An 18317-nucleotide genomic window follows, 5' to 3' on the forward strand; every position below is an offset into this window, starting at 1 on the left:
CCACCTGAGGAGGGCAGAAGGGGCATCACTAACGATTCACCTGAAAGACGGCACCTCCGACAGTGCAGCACTCCCTCAGTACTGGCACTGGAGTGTCGGCCTGGATTACGTGCTCAAGTTTCTGGAGTGGGATTTGAACCCACGATCTTCTGACTCCGAGACCAGAGAGTTACCTCTGAGAGAAAAGTTCCCATCTCAGAACGCTTGCTGATCAAATCCTTAAATTTACTTGTGTGGATTATGCATAAAATTTCAACCTAAGAACTTCTAACAGCACTGCACAAGTAACTGACATTTTACATGGATTAATTTATGACAGAGCAAGATTCCAGAGACTAATTAAAAGCAGCTTCACCAAACATTTTGCACTAGCAACAGTTTACAATTGGTTTTTGAAGTGGTTGCAGGAATGGTGGGATTATAACTGGCTTTTCATGAAGTGGGAAATAAGTTGAGTAGTTAGTGTAAAATGCATTTAGACAGCGCCTGGTTGGTTCACAGTGCTGTCTGCACTGTTTTGGGTCTGCTGAGATGTCACTTTGAAAACCAGCAACACTGACAACTGGTCAACAATAACAAAGGAATTTTACACATTACTTTATAACCTCATTCATATCACTTGCAGGTTAAGACAATGTTTCACCTTCCTGAGCCTTACATGAACCCCCAGAACATGAGGTAAGTGGGGTGACATAGCGCAGGACCCTAACAATACCGGAGTGAGAATGTTAAAGGAAAGCTCTCTTGTCCTTGTTTAACCCAGACTTACAATAACACAATTAATGTGTCTACAGTCTGATGGACATTTCATTCTTTTCCTGTTTAATAATGTTACAGGCTCTGATTACACCATTCCCCCAATTTGGAGGGAGACATTCTTTTATACATCAAGCAGCCCTCATTAAAAGGCTGCCATTTCCATCTGGTTATATTAGAGGCTATCAACAAACAATACAAACTCACACCAATACAAGAACCCCAGGATACATTCACATCATCATCATCTCATCATTAGACATAAATAACACTTACATTTATAAAGCCCCCAATCACTTCCAAATGTTCAAAGCATTTCACACAATTAATTATTTGGAAGCAGAGACAGACAATATTCTTACACCTTGCTTACCCTGACCTTGTCTTTTCGCAGTGGGAGCTCCCACTTATATGTGGGATGAGGGGGGGAAAGGAGGGGATTGTGAGGAGCACAGCTCAGTACCTGAGGCTCATGTTTGCTGTTGGCGAAAATTCGTACCTGAATCAAGTTGCTCTGACACAGGATTAGGAACAGGTCATTAACCCCAGGGCAACACATCTCACACTCATTCAAAGGTGCAAATTCATAGCTCAAATTTAGGGAGGGAGGGAGGGAGAGGAGAAGGAAAATTTACAAAAATCTCCACCGTGACGAAAAGGCGATAGTGCGTTCAACTGCTAAACATAAAATGAAAGAATACAATTGGGACTGATATGCATGTAGTTCCAGCACTGGAAGCCCACACAATGGACCTTGGGCAATGTCCAGTGTCACAGTTCAATGGTCTTCTCCTGACAAAAGGCACTGAGAGAGTCTGGCCTGGCTTCCTGCCAATCTGGGTTTAGTCCGGTTCCGACGGGTATTTGACAAACGATATTGCAGCCAGTTCCTTACAGAATTCCTCCAGGACAATCACACCCTTCAGTAGCGTAGCATGATCCACTCTGGAAAAAGTTCACACAATTGAAACACAAACATTTTGTTAACATCTGAATAAGGTGCTAGAAATGTAAAGGACTGCAAAATCTTATCCAGCCAGTCCAATTCTCACTCTTAATCCCCTCAGTAACCACGGCCCAGCTCACTCCGCAATTCCCTGCCACTACCTGTACGAGGAGAAAAGGAATGGACATTCAGCCAAGCTGTGAGTGTCGGGCACGATGACCAGAAGCTTGGTCACAAGATGCCATTCAAAAATGCTTTTAAAAGATGGGAGGAGAGGTGGAGTAAGGAGGGGGTTCATAGTATGACAGACTGGGAGAGAGGTGGAGTAGGGAGGGGGTTTATAGTATGACAGACTGGGAGAGAGGTGGAGTAGGGAGGGGGTTTACAGTGTTACAGACTGGGAGAGGGGTGGAGTAGGGAGGGGGTTTACAGTGTTACAGACTGGGGTAGAGGTGGAGTAGGGAGGGGGTTTACAGTGTTACAGACTGGGGTAGAGGTGGAGTAGGGAGGGGGTTTACAGTGTTACAGACTGGGGTAGAGGTGGAGTAGGGAGGGGGTTTACAGTGTTACAGACTGGGAGAGAGGTGGAGTAGGGAGGGGGTTTACAGTGTTACACACTGGGAGAGAGGTGGAGTAGGGAGGGGGTTTACAGTGTTCCAGACTGGGAGAGAGGTGGAGTAGGGAGGGGGTTTACAGTGTTACAGACTGGGAGAGAGGTGGAGGAGGGAGGGGGTTTACAGTGTTACAGACTGGGAGAGAGGTGCAGTAGGGAGGGGGTTTACAGTGTTACAGACTGGGGTGGAGGTGGAGGAGGGAGGGGGTTTACAGTGTTACAGACTGGGAGAGAGGTGGAGTAGGGAGGGGGTTTACAGTGTTACACACTGGGAGAGAGGTGGAGTAGGGAGGGGGTTTACAGTGTTCCAGACTGGGAGAGAGGTGGAGTAGGGAGGGGGTTTACAGTGTTACAGACTGGGGTGGAGGTGCAGTAGGGAGGGGGTTTACAGTGTTACAGACTGGGGTGGAGGTGGAGGAGGGAGGGGGTTTACAGTGTTACAGACTGGGAGAGAGGTGGAGGAGGGAGGGGGTTTACAGTGTTACAGACTGGGAGAGAGGTGCAGTAGGGAGGGGGTTTACAGTGTTACAGACTGGGGTGGAGGTGGAGGAGGGAGGGGGTTTACAGTGTTACAGACTGGGAGAGAGGTGGAGGAGGGAGGGGGTTTACAGTGTTACAGACTGGGGTGGAGGTGGAGGAGGGAGGGGGTTTACAGTGTTACAGACTGGGAGAGAGGTGGAGTAGGGAGGGGGTTTACAGTGTTACAGACTGGGGTAGAGGTGCAGTAGGGAGGGGGTTTACAGTGTTACAGACTGGGAGAGGGGTGGAGTAGGGAGGGGGTTTACAGTGTTACAGACTGGGAGAGAGGTGGAGTAGGGAGGGGGTTTACAGTGTTACAGACTGGGGTGGAGGTGGAGGAGGGAGGGGGTTTACAGTGTTACAGACTGGGAGAGAGGTGGAGGAGGGAGGGGGTTTACAGTGTTACAGACTGGGAGAGAGGTGGAGTAGGGAGGGGGTTTACAGTGTTACAGACTGGGAGAGAGGTGGAGTAGGGAGGGGGTTTACAGTGTTACAGACTGGGAGAGAGGTGGAGGTGGGAGGGGGTTTACAGTGTTACAGACTGGGAGAGAGGTGGAGTAGGGAGGGGGTTTACAGTGTTACAGACTGGGAGAGAGGTGGAGTAGGGAGGGGGTTTACAGTGTTACAGACTGGGAGAGAGGTGGAGTAGGGAGGGGGTTTACAGTGTTACAGACTGGGAGAGAGGTGGAGTAGGGAGGGGGTTTACAGTGTTACAGACTGGGAGAGAGGTGGAGTAGGGAGGGGGTTTACAGTGTTACAGACTGGGAGAGAGGTGGAGTAGGGAGGGGGTTTACAGTGTTACAGACTGGGAGAGAGGTGGAGTAGGGAGGGGGTTTACAGTGTTACAGACTGGGGTAGAGGTGGAGTAGGGAGGGGGTTTACAGTGTTACAGACTGGGAGAGAGGTGGAGTAGGGAGGGGGTTTACAGTGTTACAGACTGGGGTAGAGGTGGAGTCGGGAGGGGGTTTACAGTGTTACAGACTGGGAGAGGGGTGGAGTAGGGAGGGGGTTTACAGTGTTACAGACTGGGAGAGGGGTGGAGTAGGAAGGGGGTTTACAGTGTTACAGACTGGGAGAGGGGTGGAGTAGGGAGGGGGTTTACAGTGTTACAGACTGGGGTGGAGGTGGAGGAGGGAGGGGGTTTACAGTGTTACAGACTGGGAGAGAGGTGCAGTAGGGAGGGGGTTTACAGTGTTACAGACTGGGAGAGAGGTGGAGGAGGGAGGGGGTTTACAGTGTTACAGACTGGGAGAGGGGTGGAGTAGGGAGGGGGTTTACAGTGTTACAGACTGGGGTGGAGGTGGAGGAGGGAGGGGGTTTACAGTGTTACAGACTGGGAGAGAGGTGCAGTAGGGAGGGGGTTTACAGTGTTACAGACTGGGGTGGAGGTGGAGGAGGGAGGGGGTTTACAGTGTTACAGACTGGGAGAGAGGTGGAGTAGGGAGGGGGTTTACAGTGTTACAGACTGGGAGAGAGGTGGAGTAGGGAGGGGGTTTACAGTGTTACAGACTGGGGTAGAGGTGGAGTAGGGAGGGGGTTTACAGTGTTACAGACTGGGAGAGAGGTGGAGTAGGGAGGGGGTTTACAGTGTTACAGACTGGGAGAGAGGTGCAGTAGGGAGGGGGTTTACAGTGTTACAGACTGGGAGAGAGGTGGAGTAGGGAGGGGGTTTATAGTGTTACAGACTGGGAGAGAGGTGGAGTAGGGAGGGGGTTTACAGTGTTACAGACTGGGAGAGAGGTGGAGTAGGGAGGGGGTTTACAGTGTTACAGACTGGGAGAGAGGTGGAGTAGGGAGGGGGTTTATAGTGTTACAGACTGGGAGAGAGGTGGAGTAGGGAGGGGGTTTACAGTGTTACAGACTGGGAGAGAGGTGGAGTAGGGAGGGGGTTTACAGTGTTACAGACTGGGAGAGAGGTGGAGGTGGGAGGGGGTTTACAGTGTTACAGACTGGGGTGGAGGTGGAGTAGGGAAGGGGTTTACAGATTAGGGCTAAGGCGGCGGGAGATCTGCACAGAAGGCCAGAGTCAGAGAACTGAAGGGTGTGGGAGAGGATGTGATGCTTGGAGATTGCAGCAGTGGGGCTGAGGGGCCATGGCGTGGAGTGATTTGAGGATGAGGATTTTCAATAGGATGCTTTGAGGGACAGCTGAGTTGGAGCTTATGCAGGTTGTAGAATGCGAACCCTGCAAGGAAGACATTGGAGAAATTGAGTGTAGAGTTGGTAATAATGTGGAGAAGGCTTTCAGCGGCTGTGGGATGGAGGCCAGCAATGGTCCGGAGGTGGAAGGCAGCATTCTTGGAGATGAATAGAACGTGAGCAAGCTTAGCTTGGAGCGAGAGAGTGGAGGTTCGAGTGTGCTTTGGTCTTCTCAATGTTCAATTGGAGGAAGTTTTGACTCAGCCATAACGACGTCAGACAGGTCATGGGAGGTGTTGGAGAGATAGAGGTGAGTGTCACCAACATATAGAAATTGATGCAGTGCCTGCGGATGACATTGTTGAGGGGCAAGAGATAGGTGAGGAAGAGTAAGGGGCAAAGGGGGTGGATGAGAGGTAACGATGCAGGGGTTGGAAGCCCTTGATGGAGAAGTGCTGACTACAGTGGACCCACACAAGGGAAGCCCCATGAAGCTGGATTGGGTACAGCCCTTTGGTAATAGAAAGGACAAGGTCAGGGCAAAGAGGAGGGATGGTCATTGATAATGAGCTCAAAAGCCGTCCCCTTCATTTCATTTGTGAAAATCTTGATATTTTGAAAACCTTTCCATTTTGTTTCTTATGTCTCTTTCTAAAAGAATTCTGCTCTTTTACACCACCCCGTGTGTTACAAAAACCCTGCCTCTCCTTGTCACACATTGAGGGCAAACTCTGATAAGCAGCTACAAGTTAGTATACCCAAGGTTATCACAAAGACAAAATATTCTCTGTAGAGATTTCAAAGAAATCCTCATCATCAGAGAGTTATGTCCTGGTCCAATAAATAAACTCAAATGTTCTGTAACTTTTGAACAAGTACAAGCTAAACTCTTCTCTCATTTTAATGCAAAGTTCGATACCAGATTTTAATGCTTATTATTTTTTTAAAGGTTCAAGGTGTCACTTCAGTCGTTTAAAAAACGTTGACTTTGAAGAAGCTCCTCGGTTTAACTTATTAAACATTGTGGAGACTCTGAAGGGCCCCACTCAACTTACACCTCTTCAGGTTCCAGCCCCATCAGCTGTCTTCTGACCAGGAGTAACTTGGGAGCAAACTGTGGGATTCTCTGGATTCTCTGCATGAGATCTCCAATTACCTGAGACAAACAGAGAACAGACAGATCCATGACAGTACTCAAGCAATCAGCAATGAGACTCTGATCAGATGACTTCACTTGTTAAGGAAGCTGACAATTCATTACCTGGACAGATGACTACCGGCACTGTTACACCTTCAGCATTCATTCTCGGGATGTGGGGTCGCAGGCAAGGCCGGCATTTATTGCCCATCCCTAGTTGCCTCAGAAAGCGATGTGGGGGCTGAAGAGTCAACCACATAGGATGGGGCTGGAGTCACGTGTAGGCCAGACCCAGTAGGGGTGGGCAGGATAGAGAACCAGTTGGGTTTTTACCACAATCCATGGTTATTTGTTCTGGTGCCAGCCCAGAGATAACCAGATTTATTGAATTCAATTTCACAGTTTGCCAGGAACCGACGACCGCTGGTTGTTAGCCCAGTACCATAACCGATGGACTATCTGCCCTCTCAGAACAGCATCTGTTGTAACGTGACTCTCTTTATAATCATTACAGCCGCCTATTGATTCTGTATAAACTGGAGCCCATTCTGGAGGCTAACTATTGATTTGAGGAGAGTACCAAGAGTGCAGAATGCGATGAGAATACTTACTCGGACAATGACGGAGAAGAGAGACTTACAGCCAGGGGCGAGGTTAATGTACGGGTCAAGCAAATACTGATGGAGGTCAGGATGAGGGAAGAGAGCAACTTTCGAAATCACAGACGTCATCTGCAAATTCAAGTCGTAAGGCTGAAAGGAAAAATATTAACGAGAATATTCAATGTAATCAAGGGAACACTGTTAATTTCAAATAGAAAAGTTCCTTCATTACAATCACAGCGACAGGAATTGGGTACAAGCTCATTAATTTGTACAATAATTTCATCAACAGTAATTTGGACCTTTCACAAAAATCTGATTGAAGCAGAGAATCACTCCCTTACACACAAGTTTCAGATCAGAATTATTAGGTTACATTTTCTTCTAGGAACATAGGAACAGGAGAAGGCCATTCAGCCCCTCGTGCCTGCTCCGCCATTTGATAAGATCATGGCTGATCTGTGATCTAACTCCATACACCTGCCTTTGGCCCATATCCCTTAATACCTTTGGTTGCCAAAAAACTATCTATCTCACATTTAAATTTAGCAATTGAGCTAGTATCAATTGCCGTTTGCGGAAGAGAGTTCCAAACTTCTACAACCCTTTATGTGTAGAAATGTTTTCTAATCTCGCTCCTGAAAGGTCTGGCTCTAATTTTTAGACTGTGCCCCCGACTCCTAGAATCCCCAACCAGCGGAAATAGTTTCTCTCCATCCACCCTATCTGTTCCCCTTAATATATTATAAACTTCGATCAGATCACCCCTTAACCTTCGAAACTCGAGAGAATACAACCCCAATTTGTGTAATCTCTCCTCGTAACTTAACCCTTGAAGTCCAGGTATCATTCTAGTAAACCTACGCTGCACTCCCTCCAAGGCCAATATGTCCTTCCGAAGGTGCGGTGCCCAGAACTGCTCACAGCACTCCAGGTGTGGTCTAACCAGGGTTTTGTATAGCTGCAGCATAACTTCTGCCCCCTTGTACTCCAGTCCTCCAGATATAAAGGCCAGCATTCCATTAGCCTTCTTGATTATTTTCTGCACCTGTTCATGACACTTCATGGGGAGAGTTATAGAAGAAAGAGATCTAGGAGTACAGGTTCATAGCTCCTTGAAAGTGGAGTCACAGGTGGATAGGGTGGTGAAGAAGGCATTCGGCATGCTTGGTTTCATTGGTCAGAACATTGAATACAGGAGTTGGGATGTCTTGTTGAAGTTGTACAAGACATTAGTAAGGCCACACTTGGAATACTGTGTATAGTTCTGGTCACCCTATTATAGAAAGGATATTATTAAACTAGAAAGAGTGCAGAAAAGATTTATTAGGATGCTACCGGGACTTGATGGTTCGACTTATAGGGAGAGGTTGGATAGACTGAGACTTTTTTCCCTGGAGAGTAGGAGGTTAAGGGGTGATCTTATAGAAGTCTAAAATAATGAGGGGCATAGATAAGGTAGATAGTCAAAATCTTTTCCCAAAGGTAGGGGAGTCTATAACGAGGGGACATAGATTTAAGGTGAGAGGGGAGAGATACAAAAGGGTCCAGAGGGGCAATTTTTTCACTCAAAGGGTGGTGAGTGTCTGGAACGAGCTGCCAGAGGCAGTAGTGGAGGTGGGTACAATTTTGTCTTTTAAAAAGTATTTGGACAGTTACATGGGTAAGATGGGTATAGAGGGATCTGGGCCAAGTGCAGGCAATTGGGACTAGCTTAGTGGTATAAACTGGGCGACATGGACATGTTGGGCCGAAGGGCCTGTTTCCATGTTGTAAACTTCTGTGATTCTATGATTCAATGATCTATGTACCTGAACCCCTAAGTCCCTTTGGACATCCACTGTTTTTAACTTTTTATGATTTAGAAAGTACCCTGTTCTATCCTTTTTTGATCCAAAGTGGATGACCTCACATTTGTCCACATTGAATTCCATTTGCCACAGTTTTGCCCATTCACCTAATCTATCAATATCTCCTTGTAATTTTATGTTTTCATCTACACTGCTTACAACGCCACCAATCTTTGTGTCATCGGCAAACTTAGATATGAGACTTTCTATGCCCTCATCTAAGTCGTTAATAAATATTGTGAATAATTGAGGCCCCAAGACAGATCCCTGCGGGACTCCACTAGTCACATCCTGCCAATGTGAGTACCTTCCCATTATCCCTACTCTCTGTCGCCTTTCGCTCAGCCAACTTCCTAACCAAGTCCGTACTTTTCCCTCGATTCCATGGGCTTCTATCTTAGTTAACAGTCTCTTATGTGGGACCTTATCAAATGCCTTCTGGAAGTCCATATAAATAACATCCATTGACATTCCCCTGACCACTACTTTAGTCACCTCTTCAAAAAATTCGATCAGGTTTGTCGGGCACGACCTACCTTTCACAAATCCATGCTGGCTCTCTCTGATTAACTGGAAATTCTCGAGGTGTTCAGTCACCCTATCCTTAATTACAGACTCCAGCATTTCCCCACAACAGATGTTAGGCTAACTGGTCTATAATTCCCTGGTTTCCCTCTCTCTCCTTTCTTAAAAAGCGGAGTGACATGTGCAATTTTCCAATCTAGAGAGACAGTTCCTGAATCAAGAGAACTTTGAAAGATTATAGTTCGGGCATCTGCAATCTGCTCACCTACTTCCTTTAAAACCCTGGGATGGAAACCATCTGGTCCTGGGGATTTGTCACTCTTTAGTGCTATTATTTTATTCATTGTTGTTGTTTTACTTAAGTTAATTTTATCGAGTCCCTGTCCCCAATTCAATATTAGTTTTCTTGGGATTCCCGGCATGCTATCCTCTTTTTCTACTGTAAATACTGACGCAAAGTAATTATTCAACATGTCCGCCATTTCCCCATGGTCAATGACAATATCCCCACTTCCAGTTTTTAAGGGGCCAACACTGCTCCTGACCACCCTCTTTTTCCTAATATAACTATAAAAGTTCTTGGTATTGGTTTTGATATCCCTTGCAAGTTTCTTTTCATACTCTCTTTTTGTAGCTCTTACTATCTGTTTTGTGACCCTTTGTTGATCTTTGTATCTTTCCCATTCGCCAGGATCTGTGCCATTTTTTGCCTTTTTGTATGCCCTTTCCTTATGTCTTATACTGTCCCTTACCTCTTTAGTTGTCCACGGCTTTTTTTTGGCAAGTGGAGTTCTTGCCCCTCAGGGGTATAAACCGATTCTGTATCACATTCAATGTTTCTTTAAACATTTCCCACTGATCATCAGTCGTTTTACCCATTAACAGATTTGCCCAGTTTACTGTGGACAGTCTCTGTCTCATCCCATTGAAGTCGGCCTTACCCAAGTCTAGAATCTTAGCAACTGATTCACTTTTTTCCCTTTCAAACACTACATTGAACGCGATTATGTTATGATCGCTATTGGACAGATGTTCACGCACAGTTAAGCCGTTAACTAAATCTGGTTCATTACTCATTACTAAATCTGGTATGGCTTGCCCCCTTGTTGCCTCCAGGACATACTGCTGTTGAAAACTATCCCGAACACACTCAAGAAATTCACTACCTTTCTGACAGTTGCTAGTCTGCTTTTCCCAATCTATGTGAAGGTTAAAGTCCCCCATTAAGACCACTATGCCTTTCTTACACGCTTGTCTAATCTCTGCATTTGTACAATCCAGCACTTCAGAGCTGCTGCCAGGGGTCCTATGCACAATTCCCACTATAGTCTTAGATCCTTTCCTATTTCTCAATTCAACCCATGAGGTCTCTGTTGGCTGCTTACCTCTCGTTATATCCTCCTTTATCATTGAAGTGATTTCATCTCTAATCACTAAGGCTGCTCCTCCCCCTCTTCCATTTTCCCTATCTCTCCTGTAGACTTTATAACCCGGTATATTTAGTTCCCAATCCTGACCATCCTGCAGCCATGTCTCAGTAATAGCTATCATGTCATACCCTCCAATTTGAATTTGAACCTGTAGTTCTTTTAATTTATTCCTTATACTCTGCGCATTTGTGTATAGAACTCTTAGTTGGGCCACACACCCTAGCCTGACCTTCAGCTTTGATGCTGGGTTAATCGCCTTACGCCTTCTAGTTTTCACTTTATCTGTCGTGCCTAAAGTACACTTTCTTTCTGCTGCTCTACGCTTTTCCCTTTCACTTGTTCTTGAACAACTGTTTGTACTATTTGTATTGTAAATTTCCCCTGGGTCTTCCCCTCTCTTGATGCTCTCAACTTTACTCCCTTCTGACTCCCCGCTCAGGTTCCCATCCCCCTGCCACTCTAGTTTAAACCTTCCCCAACAGCACTAGCAAACACCCCTGCGAGGACATTGGTCCCGGTCCTGCTCGGGTGTAACCCGTCACGCTTGTACAGGTCCCGTCTTCCCCAGAACCGGTCCCAATGTCCCAGGAATCTAAATCCCTCCCTCCTACACCATCCCTGCAGCCACGCACTCATCTGGTCTATTCTCCTGTTCCTATACCCACTAGCATGTGGCAGTGGTAGTAATCCTGAGATCACTACCTTTGAGGTCCTGCTTTTTAATTTATCTCCTAACTCCTAAAATTCACCTTGCAGGACCTCATCCCTTTTTTTACCTGAAGTCGTTGGTACCGATATGGACCACGACTACTGACTGTTCACCCTCCCCTTCCAGAATGCCCTGCAGCCGCTCCGTGACATCCTTGACCATAGCACCAGGGAGGCAACATACCATCCTGGAGTCACGTTTACGGCCGCAGAAACGCCTATCTGTTCCCCTTACAATTGAATCCCCTATCACTATAGCCCTGCCACTCTTCTTCCTCCCCTCCTGTGCAGCAGAGCCACCTGTGGTGCCCCGAACCTGGCTCTTGCTGCTTTCACCTGATAAGCCATCTCCCCCAACAGTATCCAAAGCTGTTTGAGAGGGAGATGGCCCCTCTGACAATCTGGGTCCCCATGCTCTGGAATTCCCTTCCTGAACCTCTCTGCATCGCCACTTCCCTCTCATCCTTGAAACCCACCTCTCTGACCGAGCTATTGTCACTCCTCCCTTAAAACCCACCTCTCTGACCGAGCTATTGTCACCCCTCCCAATATCTCCTCCTTTGCCTCGGCATCTAATTGTTTGGTTACATCTTTATGAAGCACTTGGGATGTTTTTCTACTTTAAGGCGCTATATAAATGCTAGATGTTGATCAATAAAAGCTTTTTGCGTTCTCCTTCTGCAGGCACCACACAGTTCTCCCAGCCAAGGACAGACTGGAGACCTTCGAGGAGCAGTGTGAGAGCACTCAGCATGACTGCTCCTCCTTTCAGACCTGTGGAGATGCACCCAGCCTCTGTGAAAGGAAGACTTGCATCTATATCGTGCTTTTCATCACCTCAGGACGTCCCAAAGCACTTTCACAGCCAATTAAGTACCTTTTTGAAGTGTAGTCACTGTTGTAATGTAGGAAACGTCGCAGCCAATTTGCGCACAGCAAGATCCCACAAACAGCAATGAGACAAACGACCAGATCATCTGTTGATTCAGGGATAAATATTGGCCAGGACTCTGGGGAGAACTCCCCTGCTCTTGTTCGAAATAGTGCCATGGGATCTTTTCCGTCCAGGTGAGGGGGCAGACGGGGCCTCAGTTTAACGTCTCATCTGAAAGATGGCACCTCTGACAGTGCAGCACTCCCTCGGTACTGCACTGGGAATGTCAGCCTAGATTTTGTGCTCAAGTCTCTGAAGTGGGACTTGAACCCACGACCTTCTGACTCAGAGGGCGGGTGATACCACTGAGCCACGGCTGACACTGTGCTGCAGAGTTGGGGTGTGGAATACACCGTGCAGTGAGCCAGGGTCAGGCACACACACTCTGCCACTCTACCGCATCTGAAAAGAAAGGATGATCAATTATCCAAGACTCTGCATTTCTGTTGTCCCCTTTGTATCGTGAGTTACCTGGTGCAAGATCTGTGCCATTCTGTCAAACAGGACTTTCAGGAAATCACCTTCATAAAACATCACATCTGGGTCACAGTTTTCCAAAGAATGGGGGACAAGTGGCCACCTCCACTCCCTGGCATTGACACAGCAACCCTGGAACTGCAGAGTGCAACAGAGAGAAGTTATGTTAAACTTGTACAGAACCTTGGTTAGATCGCACTTGAAGTACTGTGGACAGTTCTCGTCCCCATATTATAAAAAGGATATAGAGGCACTGGAGAAGGTGCAAAAAGGATTTACTAGGATGATACCAGAACTGAGAGGTTATACCTATCAGGAAAGATTGAGCAGGCTGGGGCTCTTTTCTCTCGAAAAGAGAAGACTGAGGGGTGATCTGATAGAGGTCTTGAAGATTATGAATGGTAAACAGAGAAGATGTTTCATACTTGTGGGGGAGACCAGAACTAGGGACCATAAATATAAGATAGTCACTAATAAATTCAATAGGGAATTCAGGAGAAACTTCTTTACCCAGAGAGTGGTTGGAATGTGGGTCACAAGGAGTAGTTGAGGTGAATAGCATAGATGCATTTAAGGGGAAGCTAGATAAACACATGAGGGAGAAAGGAATAGAAGGATATGCTGATAGGGTGAGATGAAGTAGGGAGGGAGGAGGCTCGTGTGGAGCATAAAAGCCAGCACAGACCAGTTGGGCCGAATGGCCTGTTTCTGTGAAGACTTGATGTAAATCTCTGTAACACAGTTATAGCCTGAAACTCAATGTGGCTTCAATGAGTTTGGTTCATGTTTTTGACGCAAGCCGAAGATATGTTCTTTGTAAGCATACACTTGAGGCAAAACCCATTGTAATCTTAAGCTAGGATATTGGTCAGCGGGCATTAAGTTGTGCCAAGAGATGTGTTAGTACAGCAGCAATTCCATCGGAGAGTCAACCAAGCAACAAGCCTGTGTGTGGTGCTACACGGTTTAAGATGGGATTGTAAGACGAGGATGGGCTGTTGCAATGTTGGCAGAGAGGGGAAATTTCCTCCCAGCTGACAGTGTGTAACTTCTATCCCAGAGATATTAGTTCCAACACACTGCACTGCTCAACTGGTAGGGTCAGCAATGCCGGCATTTTGTCTCAGACTGTGCAATCCTTCACTTTCTGGGAAACTGTAGTCACTCACATGAGACACCATTCTCGTACGTCAGCAAAGGCAAACAACCGTCTCACCATTCGATGAGCATCCACAAGGTAAGTGTCGTATCCTGAGCCTTCCACAAGCTGAGAGGTTTTCACTGCATCAGGAACAAGACACAGGAAGCTGGAATACAAAGAGACAGAAACTAAAGGTTGTGAAATGTTACCAATCCAGAGGTTCCTCCATAGATTTCCCATTGTACCTTTTCTTTCCCTGAATCCTCGTTATTCAACCTTATCCCATTCCTCCTTCCTTTCATTCTGTGCATTGTTCTGTGATTTGGTGAGTTCTGCTTGACCCTATCCAAGGCCATGCTGCTCTGTAATCCCCTGCCAGCGTCTGTCGAGAGCTGCTCATGATGACTCTCTGCCTTTTCCTTCTTTCCAGCGTTCTTCACAGTCACACTAGCTCAGAGACAAACTACAGACTGAACATGCACGGCAGCACAGACATCGGCACAAGATGGAGGAAATCCATCGGATGTGGTGAAAATATAAATATTGTACACACTTCACCAAGTACCTGTTTTCAAACAGACTCCTGCACAGCATACTAATTTTAATGTCCTGAACTGTGTGCAATGTTCCTCTATGTAAATAATTCCTCCTATTAACTAATGGACAACCTGGTTAAAACATTCAAACCAACCAGGCACTTTATGAAGTTAGGATAAAGAAAGCAGCGTGATTAGAAGGGAAAGCAGAGATGGAGTTAGGCAGAGGGAGAAGAAATGGGATTTTGAACACACTGTATACACAAATACAAATTTATCATCAATCTCATCGCTGCATCTCAAAACCCCTAAAGCTAAGTGTTAAGGTGCAAAGATGCAACAGAAAGGCTGGGATGAACAAACACTTGCCGATGACGTATGGCAGGGGGTTATATGACTGGTAAGTCAGTGGTTTCCAAACGTCAAATGACAGAGTATCACCTGTCCAGCCAGATACAAACATACCAGATAACCGAGAGACAGTGCAACAGGTGAGGTCTGTCCATGTGAATTTCATCCATGAAACCAAACAGTAAACAAGCTGAAATATCACACTCACCTGTTGACTATTTTGTTGACCTCTGGTTTCCCATCACCTTTTGCTGCTTCATGTGTTGATGCTGCTGGTGCAACAAGCCAATCAGAAGCTGGGAATCTGCTCCCTGTGTAGATGTCAGTGAAGAAAGGATCTTCTTCCAGTTCTCTGGGGAAAAAAAGTGGGTCCATCTGTGCCTGGTCCAATGGAACGCATTCGACCCGTGCCTGGTCCAATGGAACGCATTCGACCCGTGCCTGGTCCAATGGAACGCATTCGACCCGTGCCTGGTCCAATGGAACGCATTCGACCCGTGCCTGGTCCAATGGAACGCATTCGACCCGTGCCTGGTCCAATGGAACGCATTCGACCCGTGCCTGGTCCAATGGAACGCATTCGACCCGTGCCTGGTCCAATGGAACGCATTCGACCCGTGCCTGGTCCAATGGAACGCATTCGACCCGTGCCTGGTCCAATGGAACGCATTCGACCCGTGCCTGGTCCAATGGAACGCATTCGACCCGTGCCTGGTCCAATGGAACGCATTCGACCCGTGCCTGGTCCAATGGAACGCATTCGACCCGTGCCTGGTCCAATGGAACGCATTCGACCCGTGCCTGGTCCAATGGAACGCATTCGACCCGTGCCTGGTCCAATGGAACGCATTCGACCCGTGCCTGGTCCAATGGAACGCATTCGACCCGTGCCTGGTCCAATGGAACGCATTCGACCCGTGCCTGGTCCAATGGAACGCATTCGACCCGTGCCTGGTCCAATGGAACGCATTCGACCCGTGCCTGGTCCAATGGAACGCATTCGACCCGTGCCTGGTCCAATGGAACGCATTCGACCCGTGCCTGGTCCAATGGAACGCATTCGACCCGTGCCTGGTCCAATGGAACGCATTCGACCCGTGCCTGGTCCAATGGAACGCATTCGACCCGTGCCTGGTCCAATGGAACGCATTCGACCCGTGCCTGGTCCAATGGAACGCATTCGACCCGTGCCTGGTCCAATGGAACGCATTCGACCCGTGCCTGGTCCAATGGAACGCATTCGACCCGTGCCTGGTCCAATGGAACGCATTCGACCCGTGCCTGGTCCAATGGAACGCATTCGACCCGTGCCTGGTCCAATGGAACGCATTCGACCCGTGCCTGGTCCAATGGAACGCATTCGACCCGTGCCTGGTCCAATGGAACGCATTCGACCCGTGCCTGGTCCAATGGAACGCATTCGACCCGTGCCTGGTCCAATGGAACGCATTCGACCCGTGCCTGGTCCAATGGAACGCATTCGACCCGTGCCTGGTCCAATGGAACGCATTCGACCCGTGCCTGGTCCAATGGAACGCATTCGACCCGTGCCTGGTCCAATGGAACGCATTCGACCCGTGCCTGGTCCAATGGAACGCATTCGACCCGTGCCTGGTCCAATGGAACGCATTCGACCCGTGCCTGGTCCAATGGAACGCATTCGACCCGTGCCTGGTCCAATGGAACGCATTCGACCCGTGCCTGGTCCAATGGAACGCATTCGACCCGTGCCTGGTCCAATGGAACGCATTCGACCCGTGCCTGGTCCAATGGAACGCATTCGACCCGTGCCTGGTCCAATGGAACGCATTCGACCCGTGCCTGGTCCAATGGAACGCATTCGACCCGTGCCTGGTCCAATGGAACGCATTCGACCCGTGCCTGGTCCAATGGAACGCATTCGACCCGTGCCTGGTCCAATGGAACGCATTCAACACCATTCATTGCCACGGTACAGAACTCATTGTCCAGTCACACCTTTGATGGTGTACGTCACTGTTACTTCTGAGCTGATACATTAAACTTTAGGGTGTGCAACGTTGCAGAACTGGGAGTATAACTCAATCAGCAATCTGACTCCTGAACACCCTGAGCCAAGGAACAGTCCCACACCACAGGGTGTTTGTGTCAGATGCAGTCCCATCCCTGTCCAGTGTGAAGCCACAGTTTAAAACTGCCCAGGCACCCATCACAGTGCATGACTGTCCTCCCACTTGGAACCAGGGTGCAGAATCCAGACTCTGCCTCACAGAATGGGAGCAAATTGAGAGCAAGGGTGGCTGTGGTGCCAGGTACACTTCACATCTTCGACAGACCATAAGACCATAAGAGATAGGAGCAGGAGTAGGCCATTCGGCCCCTCGAGCCTGCTCCGCCATTCAATGAGATCATGGCTGAACTGATTTTTATCTTAACTCCACTTTCCCGCCCTTTCCCCATATCCTTTGACTCTCTTGCTGATCAAAAATTGGTCTAACTCAGCCTTGAATGTATTCAATGACTCAGCCTCCACAGCTTTTTGGGGTAAAGAATTCCAAAGATTCACGACCCCCTGGGAGAAGAAATTCCTCCTCATTTCCGTCTTAAACGGGCGACCCCTTATTCTGAGACTATGTCCCCTAGTTTTAGATTCCCCCATGAGGGGTAACATCCTCTCAGCATCTACCCTATCGAGTCCCCTCAGAATCTTGTATGTTTCAATAAGATCTCCTCTCATTCTTCTAAACTCCAATGAGTATAGACCCAACCTGTTCAATCTTTCCTCATAAGACAACCCTTCCATACCCGGAATCAACCTAGTGAACCTTCTCTGAACTGCCTCCAATGCAAGTATGTCCTTCCTTAAATAAGGGCACCAGAACTGTACTCAGTACTCCAGGTGTGGTCTCAGCAGCACCCTGTACAGTTGTAGCATGACTTCCCTGCTTTTATACTCCATCCCCCTTGAAATAAAGGCCAATATTCTATTTGCCTTCCGGATTACCTGCTGCACCTGTACATTGACTTTTTGTGTTTCATGTACCAGGACACCCAGATCCCTCTGTACCACAGCATTTTGTAGTATTTCTCCATTCAAATAATATTTTGCTCTTTTATTTTTCCTCCCAAAGTGGATGACTTCACATTTTCCCACATTATATTCCATCTGCCAAATTTCTGCCCATTCGCTTAACCTGTCAATATCCCTTTGCAGACACTTTGTGTCCTCATCGCAACTTGCTTTTCCACCTATCTTTGTATCATCAGCAAATTTGGCCACAAGACACTCTGTTCCTTCATCCAAGTCATTGATATATATTGTAAATAGTTGAGGCCCCAGCACTGAGCCCTGCGGCACCCCACTAGTTACAGACTGCCATCCTGAAAATGACCCTTTTATCCCGACAGCTGCCATTTCCAAGCTTTTTGTCTTCGTGGGGCCACTTAGGTTTATACCTCAGAAACTCACAGGCCACATATAAAGTTTAAATCAACATTCCTGTCAATTTTCAACTATTTTCAGCTGCAGGTCTTGGTGTTTAGATACAGGCAATGAGGGAACAATGCTAAGAACAGTTCTTTCCAAAGCTCCAGCCCATGAGATTCAAACGGGACAAAGCGAGTGAGAAATACAAGGGCAAACAGAACCAAGTCTCCTGGTTCCTGGGCTGGT

The 18317-nt window shown here is 47.6% G+C and overlaps 1 protein-coding gene across 3 annotated transcripts in view; it reads right to left on the bottom strand.

Moving 5' to 3' along the window:
* Positions 1–801: 801 nt before the first annotated feature.
* The window catches only part of LOC137335889 (FHF complex subunit HOOK interacting protein 2A-like), a 44125-nt gene continuing 26609 nt past the window's right edge, over positions 802–18317 (bottom strand). For 2 of the 3 annotated variants that reach the window (XM_068001396.1, XM_068001395.1), the window contains 6 exons: positions 14874–15017; positions 13854–13944; positions 12632–12775; positions 6723–6863; positions 6029–6129; positions 802–1701 (listed from right to left, as the gene is read on the bottom strand). In XM_068001396.1, the coding sequence (XP_067857497.1) occupies positions 1599–1701; positions 6029–6129; positions 6723–6863; positions 12632–12775; positions 13854–13944; positions 14874–15017 (724 nt within the window). In that variant the 3' untranslated portion in view covers positions 802–1598. Of the gene's footprint in view, positions 1702–6028; positions 6130–6722; positions 6864–12631; positions 12776–13806; positions 13945–14873; positions 15018–18317 lie in introns of those variants that run through there. The other variant, XR_010966534.1, reaches the window with a different exon arrangement.

The sequence above is a fragment of the Heptranchias perlo genome, chromosome 20, assembly GCF_035084215.1.
Source record: "Heptranchias perlo isolate sHepPer1 chromosome 20, sHepPer1.hap1, whole genome shotgun sequence".
Lineage (NCBI taxonomy): Eukaryota > Metazoa > Chordata > Chondrichthyes > Hexanchiformes > Hexanchidae > Heptranchias > Heptranchias perlo.